Genomic DNA, 20,395 nt, shown 5'->3' on the forward strand with positions numbered 1-20,395 from the left:
ATTAACGATCAATCAGCGCCCAGCCACCTGATATAAAAGGAGGCCTCTGCTTCTCATTTGGGAGAAGGGAGCTGAGGAAGCAGGTTGGTGTTTGTTTTGTGGTTTTTTGAATTTTCTAAATCCAGTGAAGGCATTGCCCAGCCTGGAAACTTTATTTTTGTGAGTTTTGTTTTTGCTTTATTTGTGTTTGAGTATCTGTTATTTTGCCCTTGTGCACTTTATTTTTGTTTATTTATAATAAAATAGTTATTTTTTTGAACTGCAGTCTGTCTCTGGGCCTCTATCCACTCGCCAGCCTGCCACATTTGGTGTCAGAAGTGGGATAGCGCCACCTAGAGGCTCAGAGCAGTATTTTTGTTTTGTTTGGTGGAATTTTTGGGATAATTTTTTTTTTTTTTTTTTTTTTTTTTTTTTTTTTAAAAAAAAAAAAAAAAAAAAAATGGGAAAGAAGAGCAGACAGCGGCAAAGGCAGGAAAAGCAGCTGAAGAAATGTAAGCTGCTGCAGCCACCGCTGGAGGACCCGGCCAGCCTCTTCCCCTGGTGTTCCTGGTGCGGGAAGGAAGACCATCGTTGGCGGTCCTGCCCAGACGTGCCACCGGCAAACTGGTGTGGCCGGTGTGAGGAGGACGGCCACAACTGGGCAGGATGCCCCTACAACCAGGCCCAGGAAGAGGTGCAGTGTTCACCCCGGGCATCAGGGGCCACCCCACTACCTCCAGCACCACCACCTTCACCACCGTCCCAGGAGATCTGGGACTGGTTGATGCACCCTGAGGCAGACCTCGTCCACGATCTCCCCATAGTTATCAACACGCTGTGGCGTCGAGATGGGGAGAGGTGGGAACAGTGGGAGGAACAACACCACCCGGCGTCCTTCCCAGAGGTTGCCCTCATGGTGGTTAATTACCTGGCGGTAGACATGGGAGATCCACCGGTCACTCCAATAAAGAGAGGTGAGCCGCCTTCCCGAGAGCCAGAGAGGGGTGAGCCGCCTTCCCGGGAGCCAGAGAGGGGCGAGGAGCTGCCGTCGCTCCCAGAGCCAGAGAGGGGCGAGGAGCTGCCGTCGCTCCCAGAGCCAGAGAGGGGGGAGGAGCTGCCGTCGCTCCCAGAGCCAGAGAGGGGCGAGGAGCTGCCGTCGCTCCCCAGAGCCAGAGAGGGGCGAGGAGCTGCCTTCGTCCCCAGAGCCAGAGAGGGGTGAGGAGCTGCCGTCGTCCCCAGAGCCAGAGAGGGGTGAGGAGCTGCCGTCGTCCCCAGAGCCAGAGAGGGGTGAGGAGCCGCCGTCGCTCCCAGAGCCAGAGAGGGGTGAGGAGCCTCCGTCGTCCCCAGAGCCAGAGAGGGGTGAGGAGCCTGCCGTCGTCCCCAGAGCCAGAGAGGGGTGAGGATCTGCCGTCGCTCCCAGAGCCAGAGAGGGAGGAGGATCTGCTGTCGCTCCCAGAGCCAGAGAGGGGTGAGGATCTGCTGTCGCTCCCAGAGCCAGAGAGGGAGGAGGATCTGCTGTCGCTCCCAGAGCCAGAGAGGGAGGAGGAGCCTCCGTCGCTCCCAGAGCCAGAGAGGGGTGAGGAGCTGCCGTCGCTCCCAGAGCCAGAGAGGGAGGAGGATCTGCCGTCGCTCCCAGAGCCAGAGAGGGAGTGAGGATCTGCCGTCGCTCCCAGAGCCAGAGAGGGAGGAGGATCTGCCGTCGCTCCCAGAGCCAGAGAGGGAGGAGGATCTGCCGTCGCTCCCAGAGCCAGAGAGGGAGGAGGATCTGCCGTCGCTCCCAGAGCCAGAGAGGGAGGAGGATCTGCTGTCGCTCCCAGAGCCAGAGAGGGAGGAGGATCTGCTGTCGCTCCCAGAGCCAGAGAGGAGTGAGGAGCTGCCGTCGCTCCCAGAGCCAGAGAGGGAGGAGGATCTGCTGTCGCTCCCAGAGCCAGAGAGGGAGGAGGATCTGCTGTCGCTCCCAGAGCCAGAGAGGGAGGAGGAGCCTCCGTCACTCCCAGAGCCAGAGAGGGAGGAGGATCTGCTGTCGCTCCCAGAGCCAGAGAGGGAGGAGGATCTGCTGTCGCTCCCAGAGCCAGAGAGGGAGGAGGATCTGCCGTCGCTCCCCCCAGAGCCAGAGAGGGGTGAGGAGCCGCCGCCGCTCTCAGAGCCCGAGAGGGGGAGGATCCTCTAGAGGGTCTCGGGCTCTCGCTCCCCTCGGTGCGGCGCAGAGGCTCGGAGCTCACCGCCGCCGCTCCCAGAGCCAGAGAGGGAGGAGCCGCCGCTCTCAGAGCCCGAGAGGGAGGAGGAGCCGCCGCCGCTCTCAGAGCCCGAGAGGGAGGAGCCGCCGCCGCTCTCAGAGCCCGAGAGGGAGGAGCCACCAGAGCTCTCTTGGGGCTCTCCTCCTCGGTTGGTCCCTCGAGCCCCGGCGCTCGTGGGTCTCTTGTGTCTCCCTCTGAGGCCCGGTGGCGGAGGCCATCCGAGAAAGGAGAGGGGGCCGGGGCCGCCGCCTCCGCCTCCGCCACCAGAGGGAGCCGGGCCGCCGTCGCCTCCGAGCACCAGAGGGAGCCGGGCCGCCGCCGCCGCCCTGGCCGTGGTCTCCCTCGGCCCGCGGCGCGCGGGCGGAGGCCGTGGGTCTCCCTCGGCCCGGCGGCGGCGCGAGGGAGCCGTGGCCGCCGCCGGCCCGGTCGACCGCCGCTCGCCACCAGAGGGAGCCGGGCCGCCGCCGCCGCCTCCGCCACCAGAGGGAGCCGGGCCGGTCGCCGCCTCCGCCACCAGAGGGAGCCGGGCCGCCGCCGCCGCCTCCGCCACCAGAGGGAGCCGGGCCGCCGTCGCCGCCTCCGCCACCAGAGGGAGCCGGGCCGCCGTCGCCGTGCTACCTTGGAGATTCGGGGCCCCCTCAACCAAAGAAGGCTTGGGGGCTCCGACATCAACCCCGCCCACCACCACCCACCATAACAGCCCACCCAAGGGACATAATTGGACTCTTGGGGGGGGAGGGGGGGAGTTGGCCGATTGCGGCCGGTGTACGTTGTACATGGGGGGAGGTGTGTGGCAGAGCAAAGCTCTGCCCTTTTAAATTGGCAGGGATGGGGTTAACTTCCCCTGCCTGCCTGGGTTTATTATGTTCAGGTGGCTGGGGTTGATTAGTTGATTAGGTTGATTAACGATCAATCAGCGCCCAGCCACCTGATATAAAAGGAGGCCTCAGCTTCTCATTTGGGAGAAGGGAGCTGAGGAAGCAGGTTGGTGTTTGTTTTGTGGTTTTTTGAATTTTCTAAATCCAGTGAAGGCATTGCCCAGCCTGGAAACTTTATTTTTGTGAGTTTTGTTTTTGCTTTATTTGTGTTTGAGTATCTGTTATTTTGCCCTTGTGCACTTTATTTTTGTTTATTTATAATAAAATAGTTATTTTTTTGAACTGCAGTCTGTCTCTGGGCCTCTATCCACTCGCCAGCCTGCCACAGCGACCTTTAAACTCTGCCACTTACTTTATATAATAAGTAGGGCTGTCTAATAAAAAAAAAAAAAAAAAAAGAGAATAACACATAGGCTAAAAGGTAAAGCTTAAGGAAACATTAAATAAAAATGTATTCAGTTATACTAACCAACCCCTGGAATTAACTTCCCTGGCAATTAAAGGTCCTCTAATAACATTTTTAAAAAATCATAAGACCAGAGGGAGCAATCTCATTGGCTAAAAAGTGTTCCAACTGGTGAAGATATGTCACCGTACCAGCACAGCTTGGAACTTTTAGAACAGCTCTGCCTGATTCACTTGACAACCAATTCACTGTGGGAGGGGAGGGGGGTGCCATTTTATAAGTGCAATAGCACACTGCGTTCAGGACTCCAGGATGTGAAATAATTTCAGCATAATGGCCAACATGGTTTAAACAGAAGTTTGAATCTTACTGAAGCTGTACATTAATACTGATTTCACTAAGAATGCAACTGAGCACAGTAACACAGAGTGAAAATATAGTTCAAGATAAATCTAAAGCACATCTACTGTTACCTAGAGGAAAATGAATCTCCTTCAAACTGACTCAAATCACCTAATCGCTCTGTCCCACCCAGTCATGCAAAGTAGTACATAAGAGACAAGATCACACATGAAACTGACTCGAGCTGTAAAGCACAGATACCTTCCTAAATTATATAAATAAGCACTCAGCATGGTGACAAAAGCCTTCTGTCACAGCAATTAGCAAAGCAACATGCATCATATTACCTTACAGTTACAACCTTCTGCGAAGTCCTCATTGCCCAGGGTTAACCAAGTTTGAAATCTATGTGGGACTCTGACCTTTGTAAATACCATCCATAACCCTCTGAATATAGCTACAAAAACTGCCAATAAATTTTACTCTTGTACCGATTTTGTACATAACCTTGGTAAACAATATTTTAATACAGTCAAGCTCAGTTTAAATAAGGGCGAAGAGAAAAATCACACAGACTATAGCAAAATGTCATTGTCCTTTAGCTTTATGAAATAACCTTTGTTTTCAACTTTGTCAGCCCCATCTGTTAATCGGTCGTCTGGGATTTATATATATATATATATATATATATATATATATATATATATATATATATATATATATATATATATATATATTATATATACACACACACACACGATAGATATATATAATAGTATATATAATATATATAATTATGTAGATATATCTATTATATATTATATATAAGATATATATATGTGAAAAAATGCTGTAAAGTAAGAATGCTTTCAAAAATAGACATGTTAATAGTTTATATTTATCAATTAACAAAATGCAAAGTGAGTGAACAGAAGAAAAATCTACATCAAATCAATATTTGGTGTGACCACCCTCTGCCTTCAAAACAGCATCAATTCTTCTAGGCATACTTGCACACAGTTTTTGAAGGAACTCAGCAGGTAGGTTGGCCCAAACATCTTGGAGAACTAACCACAGTTCTTCTGTGGATTTAGGCAGCCTCAGTTGCTTCTCTCTCTTCATGTAATCCCAGACAGACTCGATGATGTTGAGATCAGGGCTCTCTGGGGGTCATACCATCACTTCCAGGATTCCTTGTTCTTCTTCACGCTGAAGATAGTTCTTAATGACTTTCTCTGTATGTTTGGGGTCGTGTCATGCTGCAGAATAGATTTGGGGCCAATCAGATGCCTACCTGATGGTATTGCATGATGGAGAAGTATTTGCCTGTATTTCTCAGCATTGAGGAGACCATTAAATCTGACCAAATCCCCAACTCCATTTGCAGAAATGCAGCCCCAAACTTGCAAGGAACCTCCACCATGCTTCATTGTTGCCTGCAGACACTCACTCGTGTACCGCTCTCCAGCCCTTCGGCGAACAAACTGCCTTCTGCTACAGCGAAATATTTCAAATTTTGACTCATCAGTCCAGAGCACCTGCTGCCATTTTTCTGCACCCCAGTTCCTGTGTTTTCGTGCGTAGTTGAGTCGCTTGGCCTTGTTTCCATGTCAGAGGTATGGCTTTTGGGCCGCAAGTCTTCCATGAAGGCCACTTCTGACGAGACTTATCCGGACAGTAGATGGGTGTACCAGGGTCCCACTGTTTTCTAGCAATTCTGAGCTGATGGCACTGCTGGACATCTTCCGATTGCGAAGGGAAGTAAGCATGATGTGTCTTTCATCTGCTGCAGTAAGTTTTCTTGGCCGACCACTGTGTCTACGGTCCTCAACGTTGCCCGTTTCTTGCTGTGTTCAGTCTTGCCATGGTGTATGACTTTTGACAGTAAACTGTCTTCAGCAACCTCACCTTGTTAGCTGAGTTTGGCTGTTCCTCACCCAGTTTTATTCCTCCTACACAGCTGTTTCTGTTTCAGTTAATGATGGTGTTTCAACCTACATATTGAATTGATGATCATTAGCACCTGTTTGGTATAATTGTTTAATCATACACCTGACTATATGCCTACAAAATCCCTGACTTTGTGCAAGTGTACCTAGAAGAATTGATGCTGTTTTGAAGGCAAAGTGTGGTGACACCAAATATAGATTTGACTTAGATTTTTCTTCTGTTCACTCACTTTGCATTTAGTTAATTGATAAATATAAACTATTAACATGTCTATTTTTGAAAGCATTCTTACTTTACAGCATTTTTTCACACCTGCCTAAAACATTTGCACAGTACTATATATATATATAATATATATATATATAGATATATATATATATATATATATCTATATATATATATATATATATATATACACACATATATACACACATATACACAAACACACACACAGGACAAAAATATGGAAACTCCTGGACAAATGAGGGGCACCAAGTATATGGAAAGCAAGGGCTTCCACACAGGTGTGGCTCATGTGTTAAGTAAATAACATCCCAGCATGCTTAGGATCATGCATAAAAATACTGGACAGGCCTGGTTGCCTATAATTATGGCTAGCATGGCTGCAAGAGGAGACCTCAGTGACTTTGAAAGAGGGGTGATTGTTGAGCCGTGTTTGGCAGGAGCTTCAGTGACCAAGACAGCTCAACTTGCTGATGTTTCATGAGCAACGGTGTCTAAGGTGATGTCGGCATGGTATTCTGAGTGATAGACATCATCAGCAAAGGGCAACAGCGGGCAGAATCGCATACTCCAGGATCGTGATATCCATGCATTAATTCGAAGTGCAAGGCAAAACAGGCGAGCAACTGCAGATCAATTGATAAATTTCAACCTGAGGCACGAGAGGCCAGTTTCATCAAAAACGGTCCGCCGAGAAATCCACAGAGCGGGATATCATAGTCGGGTTGCAGTGCAGAAACCGCTCATCACACGTTTGCATCACAGTGTTTGTATATCCCAGTGAGCACAGTTGGATTAATAATAAGGAAGTGGAAGCTGCATCAGGCACTGCCAAGAAAAGGCCGTCCCTCAAAACTCAGCGCTCAAACAAGAAGGAGACACAGAGAGGCCAACAATCACTTTGAAGGAGCTACAGAGTTCAGTGGCTGGGAGTGGAGTAATGGTGCACCAGTCAACCATATCAAGAGCTCTGCATAACACTAGCCTGTATGGGAGGGTGGCAAGAAAGAAGCCGTTACTCAAAAAGTAACGTCTGAAAGCACGTCTGGAGTTTGCCAGAAAGCATGAGAGTGACCCAGCTGTGTTGTGGAAAAAGGTTTTGTGGTCAGATTAGACCAAGATAGAGCTTTTTGGCCAAAACTCAAAGCGCTATGTGTGGCAAAAACCTAACACTGCCCACGCCTCAAGACACACCATCCCAACAGTGAAGTATGATGGTGGCAGCATCATGCTGTGGGGATGCTTCTCATCAGCATGGACTGGGCATCTTGTTACAACTGAAGGAAGAATGGATGGAGCAAAATACAAGAAAATACTGCAAGAGAATCTGCTTCAGTCCGGTAAAAAACTGAAGCTTGGGAGGAAATTCACCTTTCAGCAGGACAATGATCCCAAGCACAAGGCCAAAGCAACATTGGAGAGGCTCAAGAACACAAAGGTGAATGTCCTACAGTGGCCCAGTCAAAGTCCTGATCTCAATCCCATTGAAAATCTGCGGCACTATTTGAAAATTGCGGTCCACAAGCGTCGTCCAACCAACCTGAACAACCTGGAGCAAATCTGCCAAGAAGAATGGGCCAAAATCACTCCAACACTGGGTGCAAATCTGGTACATATTTACCCCAAAAGACTTAAAGCTGTTATTGCAGCGAAAGGTGGCTCTACCAAATATTAATGTGTGGGGGTTGAATACTTATGCAAGCAAGATATAGTGTGTAATAAATAAAAAATAAGTGTGCCTAGAAGAATTGATGCTGTTTTGAAGGCAGAGGGTGGTCACACCAAATATTGATTTGATGTAGATTTTTCTTCTGTTCACTCACTTTGCATTTTGTTAATTGATAAATATAAACTAATAACATGTCTATTTTTGAAAGCATACTTACTTTACAGCAGTTTTTCACACCTTCCTAAAACTTTTGCACAGTATTATATATGATATATATATATATATGATATTCTATATTATATATAATATAATAATATATATATATATATCTGTGTGTGTGTGTGGTTAAAAACTCAGTAATCCCCTCTGACGAGACTAATTGTCTAATTTAACCTGGTTGATTAATTAAAGAAACATGTTAAATCATCTTAAAATTATATATATATATATATTATATAGATTAATATATATATATATATATATATATATATATCTGAGTATTTTTTAGACTCACTCGTCTTTGCCCTGTATTTGTCAACTTCCAGAACTCATAAAAAAATGGGTACCCTCTCAGTTTCTCATATATAATATATATATATATATATATATATATATATATATATATATATATATATATATATATATTATATATATATATATATATATATATATATATATATTCCCAATATATTTAGTCTGTCTCTGAGACTAGTTCCGAATCAATTTTTCTAAAATCAATTCTCCAAAAAATGGAGATTGTTAAAAAATTGAGGTATACACCACAAATACCTGAGCTGACGCAGGAAGGGAAGGGATATACTCGCCACTTCCAGGATTCAAGCTCTGAAAGGTATCTGTGGCTTACTGGTAGCTGTCAATTAAAAACATTGCACTTCAGCACAGAAAAGGCGATATGGAACAGGACTGGCTACTGCAATCTAGGATGTCTAGTGAAGTCAGCGCAAAAACATGAGCGTTCCCAAAGTCACTTGCAAGCCACTAACACAAAACGTTTGGACAAACCCCCAGATTGATGATCAACTGTATGAGCAGAAGCATAGGGAAACAATACATCACAATGAGCAAGTAAGAAAAAAAATGTGAGGTCCTTGTTGTTTACCTTGGCAAGCAAGAACTGGCATTCAGAGGGCACAATGAAGGCACCAATTCCTCTGACTAAGACAGCATGTTAAGCAATCGCTTGTCAAGAGCCACAGTATTCTCGGGTACTTCTAACAAAATTCAGAAGAGATAACAGCAGAAGTACAGGAAGCCAAGTACAAAGCTGTAATGGTAGATTAAACAACCGACGATGGAAACGCAGTTCAGCTGTCTTATGTTTTCAGGTATGTGACTGACAGTGGCCTGAAAGAATGGTTGTTCTGCAAAAATGTATTACATTTACTAAAATCAAATAAATGCCTGAGGATACTCCAGAAAAATTCAAAGCAAGCTCGAAACCAGGATATATCCAATGAATTCAATATGTGAGAAATAGAACTCAAGAGTCCAGAACCGTGAAATGACTGCAAACATCATCAAATGTAAGGTAGTGAAAAAAACAAAATTAAAGTGATTACAATCCTGTTACCTTTATAAAAGTTTCTGACGGTAAATTTGCATAGTTTGCCATGTTTAATATGCTTTACCAGGCTTGGCTTTACAATGCTTGCCTATGCTTTACCATAATTTCACAGTGCTATATTACACATTTTCTACGCTTTTACTATGGGAAACTTGCATAAGGATACTCTTTAAATATGCTATGTACAATTATTATAGGTTGTAGGAAAAATATCTGTCAGCGTAGTAGTGGCAAAACGTTAAAGCAAAGAGCTTTTACACTCCTTATTAAAAGCACCTGGCACTCCAGTTGTTAACCTCCCCCCCCATGCTTTCCAGGCAATTTGAATGCATTACAACTTCAAGCTGCAACAAAAGAAAATTACCTTTTGGGGTCTCTTCATTAAGCACCTGAAAAGCTGGCGTATTGGGACTCCAAGTTCCAGTAATAACATATGCCTTCCCATCAGAACTCTTCCCCATGGACTCCTACATATTAACACAAATGTATATTACAGAAGCAGACAGCACAATCTTTTAGCAACATGATTTGAAAATTACTACCTGTCAAAAGTGATGCTCAAGCAATTTGTAGCTAGCTACTGAGACCATTTAAAAAGTGTTTGGGCTTTACAAAACGCTGGCTCTGTAGTTACAAGGGGAAATTCACAGCTGGAAGAAATGCCCAAATCAAACTGTAGTGTATCTGCATTGATTATACTGTCTACACCAACTGTTTAAGCTGCCATTTAATGTGATTGGGCTATTGCTTTTTTGGAGTGATGGGAATAATAGAACACAGATGTGTACATCCCAGAACCATAAAAAAAAAAAATCAAAAACATTGCCTAAATAACCTTACCAATTTTGCACTTTCATTAGCTAGATACGGAAGGTCTCAAATGTGCAGTTAACACTAGAAACCCAACGGCAGTCATTTTGGCGGTTTTTGGTTTTAAAATGTAATTTTCTCCAGTCGTGTAGCACATATGGGGCTGTGCGTTCATGTACCTTTTTGTCCATATGTATTAAATATTCTCACAAAGCAGGAAACACGGGAGCGCAGACATAAATGAGATATATTACATTATACCTAAAAGCCCCGGGAGCAGTCACATTGACGGCCACACAGAAAACAATTGTATTGTGTAGCTGTAATTAGATTAGTCTCTACTCGCTGCCTGAGTGAATGATAGACAGTCTATTATTTTTCGAAACAGCCTTTTCAAAGGCTGGCGCTTGCTTGCCAGCTGTGCTGCATTGGTCAGTCAATTAGCATTGGGACTAGTGAAAATAAATAACAGAGACCGTGGAGTTTTACAACGCAACAAAATATGGAGCTGATGTTTTCAAGAAGTATTCTGTGAAGCTGGCTCCCGCCAGTGGCCTGTTCAGGTGTGCTACAATGTATTACACCTATCAGCAATCAACTCCTGGGTACTTGCACGAAGAAGAATTTACAAAGGATATAATATCTTTGTTCAGTTAGCACAGGAGTTTTGCAAGAAGCATTTGGAACAGAGGGCGACTGCCAAGCGTGTACTCACAGCTGAAGCTGGCAACCCCGCTGAGAGCCGCCAATGCCAGGTTGGCAAGTGTAATAAAAATTATTTCGGACAGCTGTGCCCTTTGCAGAAAGGCGGCGTGGAGAAGCGCATTATGTGTTGATTGTAAACAGCCTTAGACTCATGGTAAAGGAATACCCTTTTGTCAAAAAAAAGTAAAAGACATTAGGCTTTTTTTTGTAACTTCTTGTTCTGTGTGTTTTTGTAATGTTTTCTTCTAAGTTTATTTATCTGCGTTGTTCAGTTGCTTTTGCTCATCTGATAGTAAACCAATTGCTGTTGGAAAGTACAAAATTGCTATCGTTATCAGTTTTATAAATATGTATGTATGTTTATTTATTTACATTTTCTTGTTTTGGTTTGTAAAATAAATGTGTGTGTGTGTGTGTGTGTGTGTGTAATATATATATATATATATATATATATATATATATATATATATATATATATATATATATATATACACACACACACACACACACACACACACACACACACACCACTTGAACCTTGATGAAGACACAAACAAGAGGTTGTTTTTTTCTTTGTTTTTCATGTTTTGTTTTAACTTAAGACATTTTTTGAAGAAAATAAATGAGCAGGAGTTAGGTAATGGATCCGTTTGAAGCAAAATAACGAGAGTGCGACTAAGAATGTCTTTATGGAAACTCTTTTGGTAAGCCATCTTAATTGAAAGTTTGGCTGAAAGAATTTTGAACTTTTGCATTGCCGTAGAGACTTTAATTTTACTATATTTATTTATTTATTTATTAATTAATATGCTTCGGTTGTTCAGATGTTTGTGACGTACTCAATAAAAAATTAAATAAAATTACATCCAACGTTTCTCCTTTCATTATACTATTTACAGTGTTTTGAATACTGCCGTCAGAAAGTATTCTAGATAACAGTATATCTCCAGTCTTTCTAGTGTTAAAAAAAAAAAAAAAACACATGTTACTGTGACAGGGTGCAGCCTGTCTGTGTGTGTGTTTGTGGTGTTTAGAGTGGATTTGAGTGAGTCTGCAGGGTGGACCTGTGAGTAAATGAGTTTGTGTGAGGAATGCGTGGAATGTGCCACGACTAATGAGGTGTTAATTAATCAATTAGTCCAGGCACCTGTATAAAAAGGAGAGTGGTTGGGAGTGTTAGTTGGCGAGTGTTTGTGAGAGGACCGGTTTGGTAGCAGGGACAGGGACAGGGACAGGGACAGGGACAGGGACAGGGACAGGGACAGGGACAGGGACAGGGAGTTAGCAGTGTTTTTGTTAGGTGTTTATTAGTTATTGTTCAGATTGTTGTGTGTCTTTTTATTTGGCCATTGTGCCCTTTTGTTTTGCGTGTTGACTATTATTTAATTAAAAGTCTTTTATTTGCTGCACTTTCCGACTCTTGAGTCTCCTCACTTTGGCTACCCTGCCACAGTTGGTGTCAGAGAAGCGGGACAGCGCTTCCTGGAGACTCAGAGTGGGGATGCATGGATTTTTGTTTTGTTTAACCCTTTGCTGTCAGACTTTAATTTTGTGCATTTTTGACCGATGACGCGCCCTGTGTTCTGTGTTGTCTCACACAATAAGCTGTGTGGTAATCAAACCAGTCTTGCTGAAGCTTGTTATTAAGTAAACCTAGGCTCTAGAAACAAAACCCATGTTTCCCTCAGTGTATTTTTAATGATACACTTCAAGAAAGTGTACAGGAAATGCGATCGGCAGCACCAACCTTGAAGCCGAGTTACATAGGAAGTTCGAAATATGCCATGTAAACACAGCACGAAGACAACGCAGACATCTCATCTACGGCTGTTTTTGAAGGTAATTATCTCATGAACTTGTAATTCAATAAGTGTTTTGATTCAATATGTAACATTGATTTTTTTTTTTTTGTGTGTTTTTACACACACACACCCCCCCCCCTCTGGAAAAAATTAAGAGACCACTGCAATTTTTTCTTAAATCAGCATCTCTACATGTATGGCAGCCATTCCATTCCAGTGTCTGTTGAATTCCAACACAGGCACACCTCATTCTACTGAATGAGGTACCGATTAGGGGATCACTTGAACCAAATCTTATTTAACTTATTTAAAAGTATAAAAACCACTCCTGTGGTCATCACTATCCTCTTGCGATAGGACCAGCTGGATGACAAAACAGTGCTAGCAGTACCTCAAAAGTAATTGGAATAAAAAAATAACTACTGACCATGCCCAAAGAGTTGAAAAGGAAAGTTTTGAGTGAGGAAAAGAAGGGTTCAATTCTGGCTTTAATGGCAGAGGGATACAGTGAGCGTCGGGTTGCTTCCATCCTTAAAATTTCAAAGATGGCGGTTCATAAGAACAAGGTCAAGCAGCACACACTGGGGACAACAAAGCTACAGACCGGCAGAGGGCAGAAACGACTCTCCACTGACCGGGATGACCGCCAACTCATTCGAATGTCACTCAGCAACCGTACGATGACATCAAGTGACCTACAAAAAGAATGGTAAACGGCAGCTGGGGTGAAGTGCACGGTGAGGACGGTTCAAAACAGGCTCCTAGGGGCAGGGCTGAAGTCGTGCAAAACTAGAAAAAAGCCCTTCATCAATGAGAAGCAAAGAACAGCCAGGCTGAGGTTTGCAAAAGACCATTTGGACTGGACCGTAGAGGACTGGAGTAAGGTCATCTTCTCTGATGAGTCCAATTTTCAGCTTTGCCCAACACCTGGTCGTCTAATGGTTAGACGGAGACCTGGAGAGGCCTACAAGCCACAGTGTCTCGCACCCACTGTGAAATGTGGTGGAGGATCGGTGATGATTTGGGGGTGCTTCAGCAAGGCTGGAATCGGGCAGATTTGTCTTTGTGAAGGACGCATGAATCAAGCCAAGTACAAGGTTGTCCTGGAAGAAAACTTGCTTCCTTCTGCTCTGACAATATTCCCCAACTCTGAGGATTGGTTTTTCCAGCAGGACAATGCTCCATGCCACACAGCCAGGTCAATCAAGGTGTGGATAGAGGACCACCAGATCAAGACCCTGTCATGGCTAGCCCAATCTCCAGACCTGAACCCCATTGAAAACCTCTGGAATGTGATCAAGAGGAAGAAGGGTGGTCACAAGCCATCAAACAAAGTCGAGCTGCTTGAATTTTTGCACTAGGAGTGGCATAAAGTAACCCAACATCAACGTGAAAGACTGGTGGAGAGCATGCCAAGACGCATGAAAGCTGTGATTGAAAATCAGAGTTATTCCACCAAATATTGATTTCTGAACTCTTCCTATGTTAAAACATTAGTATTGTGTTGTTTAAAAATGAATCTGAACTTATTTTCTTTGCATTATTCAAGGTCTGACAACACTGCATCTTTTTTGTTATTTTGACCAGTTGTCATTTTCTGCAAATAAATGCTCTAAATGACAATATTTTTATTTGGAATTTGGGAGAAATGTTGTCACTAGTTTATAGAATAAAACAAAAATGTTCATTTTACCCAAACACATACCTATAAATAGTAAAACCAGAGAAACTGATCATTTTGCAGTGGTCTCAATTTTTTCCAGAGCTATATATATATATATATATATATATATATATATATATATATATATATATATATATATATATATATATATATATATATATATATATTTTATATAGACTCTTAAAAACGGACGAGCTGCCTGTGTTTGACGGTACCTTATTTGCTTGCACTGACTGCAATAACTTTATTGTATTTTACATGCAAAATTGCTTTTTGCAAAATGCAAATGTATTGCTTTATCATCATAGTTATTTTTTCTGTCGACTTTTTTTTCTTCTGCTGAACATATACTTTGTTTTTTACTTGGTGTGGTTACAACATGTAGGCTATGTTATTCTGCTTTACCTAAAATAGCTTGTTTTCATACTTGTTTTTACTATTTGTGGTTGTATTGAACTTTTTCTATAACGTTTACATACAATATAGTAATACAATTAGTGTTTGCTGAATTCTTATTTATTTTACAGTGACGCACTTCAGTAAATATAAAATACTTAATAGTAATAATAAATTAAAAAAACTGCATTCTCACTTGTATCTATTTGTATATTTTCAGTGTAAAAGGTTTTGCATAAGACTTGACAAAGTACTTATATTTTGCTTAGTCTGGCAGACTTCCATAAGATGGTGCTGTTTGGGGCATTTTTACATACAGACTATGGTTCGGACAAACCTTTATAGCTTGTCAACAGTAAAAAATATTTGAAAACTGTGTTTTTATTTGAAATCCTCATAATTTCACAACTAATATCCAGACCTTTTTTTTTCTAGCTAACTTGGAAAGTGGTCGATATGAGCAGTTAAAAAATATATATTTTTATTAATAATTTTTCATTTTTTTATGGGGGACGTGGCTTACATATTTTTTTTTTTATATTCCACTAGTTAACAAATTATATCATTGGAAACGGCTACTTCAGACCCTTCTACTAATATATTGGGTTTTAAATTCTGATTTAAGGTTACCAAACAACAATCAATAAAACACAACATGTGCATGTCCAAATGATTAGATGGAAAAGGTTTTTTTTTTTAATTTGAAAATGGAACCAGCCCAGGAGAGGAAGAGGAGAAGGGGCGAGAGAGGAAAACGGCAACAGCAGGAGGAGGCGGAGGTCGGGGATAACAGATTGGAGTTTTTTTTTTTTTTTTTTTTTTTTTTTTTTTTTTAAGAGCCTCGCGGCGGAGTTGTGCCCCGGCTATGGGGTGTATGGGCACATGGTCAGGGGTTACCAAAACATTACCCTAATAATAACACTTAATACGAAGACACTATCGCATATGGCCATTGATATGTGAGACTATAGCACAAAAGGGTTACATTTTTGTTGTACAATAACAAAAATCAACACAGTTGTGTACATGACACCAATATCTTAAGTGTTATGTCTATCATCTGAAAACGAAAGTGTCACATGACCATAATATACCAGCCACCTTAGATCAGTAAAAGGTACCGTTATATTTTGTCATGGAATTTTGATAATGTTGAAATATGAAGCCAACACCTCAAATGGTTTATGAGATACTGGAGGCAGAAATAGCGCAGAATTTACAGAAAACCATATTAGTTCTCGAAGCAATGATACTTCAATAGAAACAAATTAGATACAGCAGCTTCTTACCATATCCAGTAAATGCATGTCACCATTTCGAACTTTCTGACCAGGACTGAGCAGCATTCCAAAACACCTGTAAACACAAAAAAGTTCATAAATCTACTGTAATTCCATTTTTTTTTTTTTTATTTTGACTTGCATACCTTTTTACAGTTATAATTATGAAAACATTGCAGAAAAAAATTACACTCAGGAAAATCAAGGATATCTCTAAGGGTATAACGATGTACTAATGTCACGATAGAGTATCACAATATGTATGCAGGTAACTATGCAATGTGTATCATGATGCATAATGGCCCTGATGGGCTACTTGTCTGACGCAGAATACAATCAAGTGATCATTTAATGGTGGACCATTTTCTTGAAAGACAAAAATTAAATGCGATAGGGAGAGTATTCACATAAAGCACATACATTTCTTCATTTAAGAACCATTTGGTGGACTACAATGTGCTCTGTTGTCCTTTTGGTCTTGTATCTCAAACGATGTACAGCTCTATCACAAAGACGGCCGGAGTGGGTGGCGTCAGGAAATAAACGAGAGAGGTGGAGTTTGGTGGAGCTGAGCAAATGGTTTCGCTCAGCATTTAATAAATGAACAGAACAGAAAATAAAAAGGTTTTAAGACAAAAACACACAGGACATGGCACTCGTTGCCAAAACAAAAAGACAAACAAAACTGACTATACAGACAAAACATGGTGAGCAGCTACTTAACTACTTATTACTTATACAATTACCTCTGTCTCCAATCCCGTTCTCCACTCACCGAACACACAACCCTGAGTATGTGAAAACATGCTGCTTTTATGCAGCTGTACCGAGACTCAACTGCTAATCAATCATTCAATTGGAGTTGCGGTAATACTGCACGTGAATTAATAAAGTGCAATTCCCTGTGCTCACATATTATTACTTTTTACTTGCACGTGAAGTGCTGTGCAATCCTTGTGCCTAAATACGAATATACATTTTAAATACTTGTGTTACACAGACCCGTTTATATCCTGTGTACCGATGACTATACACCAACATTAAAACACGACACATAACACAAAATATAAACAGGGGCGGGCACTTTGCCACAAGCTCCTATTACAATATGATATACAGATGAGCCTGTTTTATATCACCTCACTTAATATCATACCCTGTTTATTGTCACGATTTTTCTTGAGAAATTACCTCTCAACATCTCACAAACTCGCTTATTGTCACGTTTTGTGCAGCCTGTCAAATGGTGCGTGGCCGAGCTTTACTAAGTAACCACAAGATAATTAATTTCCAACGCAACTAACAACTAATAATCATCTAGGCTGATAAACTGACATTTTGTGCAACCTATTAAATTCTGAATGGGCAGTCGTACCAGGATACAGTTCAGTTACAAAACACTAACACCACCAAACTGCTCCTCTTTAACATCCATACAAATGCACACAAAAAACTACCAAGTGCAACACCTAATTAATAGCTCTGTCGACTTTTTTAGTCAATTAATGCCTTTTTCAGATAGACAAACTGCTTTGTTCCCATTAATGACACAAAGTATTTTTCTCCTGAAGTGAACTATATGTATTTGTTTAAATCTAAAGAATGACAGAATGTACAGTATTAAAACACTGCTCTTTAATTCACTGAGTTTTCTTTCTTTTTTTCTTGCTTTGAGTGAAACCCGGTTATATCATGACCTGCTTTATATCACAAATTATGCCTGCACTGCAAGCACGAAATAAAGCAGGTTCATCTGTATCATGTTAGGAATACACGTTATTCACGGGAATACATGGGTATAATGATACATCGATACACTTTGAATCATTATACCCCTAGATATCACTGGCAGCTTTCTCAAGATAAAAATGTAAAAAAGTCAATGTGACACGCGGTAATACAGCTGCCTCCACTATATTCCTGTCATTGGGAAATTCAACCCTGCTGGGAGTATTTATTTACTGAAGTCATTATGTATTCTAGGCTAAAGCACAAAAATACTACAGTATATCATTTACAATGACAACCAGAATATTTAGATCCTATACATTTAACAAGAATGTGAGTAGCATACATCCCGTGCCACAGCTATAAATTCGAAATCTCAGAAATCTGATACTCAGTGTTTGATAAATAATTTTATTACAAAGTTTCATAACAATTAGAAATGTGCATCTTAAAGATAGATACAAAAAAAAAAAACAGATGGACTGGTGTACGAACAGACAGACAGACACCTGCTATATCCCCAGCATCTGATATTCTCAATAATTTAATAATCTTAACACCAAGTTCCACGACAATTGAATAAGCAGTTGTTCTGATATAGATGTAGGTACAAGCAGACTAAACCTGCACTATTCCCCCTTCACAGGGGACTTCATCCCCAGCCGGGGAAAATAATCTTATGTTGAAAATATAAGTTCAAATTTATAACCTAATTCTTATGATGCAAGTTGTAGCAGGACAGAAGGGGAACCAGTTTAATAGAGAAAACAGCTAATTTAACTTTGGATAACCCAACTAGATTCAATGCACATTATGCTAAACTTTGGATTAAACAGGCATCAAGAAATTAAATTTGACTATCAAATTAGATTTCATACCAGCTGCATATTGGTTTCAACTTAAAACATCTAAGTTGGCACACTAATGCTTAGTTAAGTTTGCAGGAAGTGGTCACTGCTGTGCTTATGGAATACTATACTATTAAATTCGACAGCTTTATAAGGTACTGTTGTAAGGTGACTTTAGGGAAAACCCTGGCTATTTACATGATCTGTTTGTATTGCACATCTTCAATGTGAGGCATTATATCCTTCATAGCTGTAGAAAACAGGAATTAAATCGCACTTTCTGTAATTAGGACCATTTTTTTCTGTAATTAGGACCGACATTTACCGCTGTTTCCACAAACTCCAATCCGCAAGAACACTGAATAAGGGAGAAGATTGGTGTTGTGGTCTGTGGAACCTGTGACTCAAATGATTCTCTTAATCCATTTATACCATAACACATTAATCTTAGTAAGACTACTAATTTGACAAGACTCAAACGGCTGAGGTAAAAAGTCGCCACTTAAATATTAATAAATCCTGTATTTGATAATGTGTAGTGCTCTGTTTCTGTTTACTCTTTGTGCACTATATTTTAAAACTGCTTGGATTCACTGTGTGTATGATTGTACCATGTTAAGTTTCCTACCTATGTATCTCTTTTATAATGCATATATGTATTTTTTTTCCCCATTTTGGCAGGACAACTTATTGAACTGCATAGTTTTAAAATGTTAAAATTCTTATAGAAGGGGATATGTAATATTGCAAATGCACGTGAACTTCAGTTTATGTGAAACTGCACACTTCATAATTAATTCACAATCACGTGATGTGCAATTAGTCGACTACCCGTCAGGTTGACTGTCACTTCACTATTCAACTAGGTGACTACTCAGTGCTACACCTAGTGTGTTGTGTAAGATAGATTATTTGTGCTTAGATCAGTATTTCCCATGCTTACAAACTATTTTCTCAAGACTGATTTTGGGGGAGTGAAGTGGGGGGAAGAATATTAGCATTGTGCGTTGAAGCCTATCTTTTGTATATTTTCCATATGCAACACTGATATTCTTCCTTACAACTTGGAGGAGAACAATTTGTAGATTTTTATTTTTCACTTCGACATTATGGACTTTTTTTGTGTTGATCAGTGGCAAAAACTCCTACTTAAATCCATTTTGATTCCATGTTGTAACACAATAAAATGTGGAACGTCCATGGGGGTTGAATACTTTTGAGAGCCACTGTATGTATAATATATATGTATAAAAACATGTATACTATAAACAGATAAACCTATTTTTACATTTAGATTATTTGAAATTCCTGAGAATGCAGTTTAGACAAAATCGCAGGGAAGCACCGACATAGCTCTGTGCTGTGTCCCTGGTTGGCATTTTGTTGTTTTTTTATACAGTTTCACTGGCCCATGCATTATTTGTTTTGATGTAGTGCAATTTCAACATGAGACTTGCAATGAAATTACAGGAGATAAGGAAGTGTATTTCTATCTCAGTAAAATGACAACTGTTTGATTATTCCTTGAATCTGATGCATTCTGACCAATATAATGATATTAATTGTACCAAACTGGCACTGGCCTACCCCCTTCCGATATTTCATGCTTGGAACATGCATTTCCAAAATGTAGAAAACCAAGATTAAACAATATAAGCAATATTAAACCAAGATTGAGGACAATAAGAGTAACAAAACAATAATAAAATAACAAAAAAGCGGATTATTGTAATAAAAATCAGTCACCTTGTCAGCAACATCCTAAATTATAAAAAGTCAACCATTCTCAAGCAAGCCAATACAATTAGTATTAAAATCAGTAGATATCTTTTTTTTTTTTTCATTCGCAAAGG

The 20,395-nt window shown here is 41.2% G+C and overlaps 1 protein-coding gene across 2 annotated transcripts in view; it reads right to left on the reverse strand.

The window, feature by feature from the left end:
- Window positions 1-20,395, reverse strand: part of rabgap1l (RAB GTPase activating protein 1-like) — a 378,634-nt gene that overhangs the window by 313,370 nt on the left and 44,869 nt on the right. For both annotated transcript variants that reach the window (XM_041277492.1, XM_041277489.1), the window contains 2 exons: window positions 15,976-16,042; window positions 9,654-9,756 (listed from right to left, as the gene is read on the reverse strand). In XM_041277492.1, the coding sequence (XP_041133426.1) occupies window positions 9,654-9,756; window positions 15,976-16,042 (170 nt within the window). The remainder of the gene's footprint in view (window positions 1-9,653; window positions 9,757-15,975; window positions 16,043-20,395) is intronic.

The sequence above is a fragment of the Polyodon spathula genome, chromosome 18, assembly GCF_017654505.1.
Source record: "Polyodon spathula isolate WHYD16114869_AA chromosome 18, ASM1765450v1, whole genome shotgun sequence".
In the NCBI taxonomy this organism is placed as follows: domain Eukaryota; kingdom Metazoa; phylum Chordata; class Actinopteri; order Acipenseriformes; family Polyodontidae; genus Polyodon; species Polyodon spathula.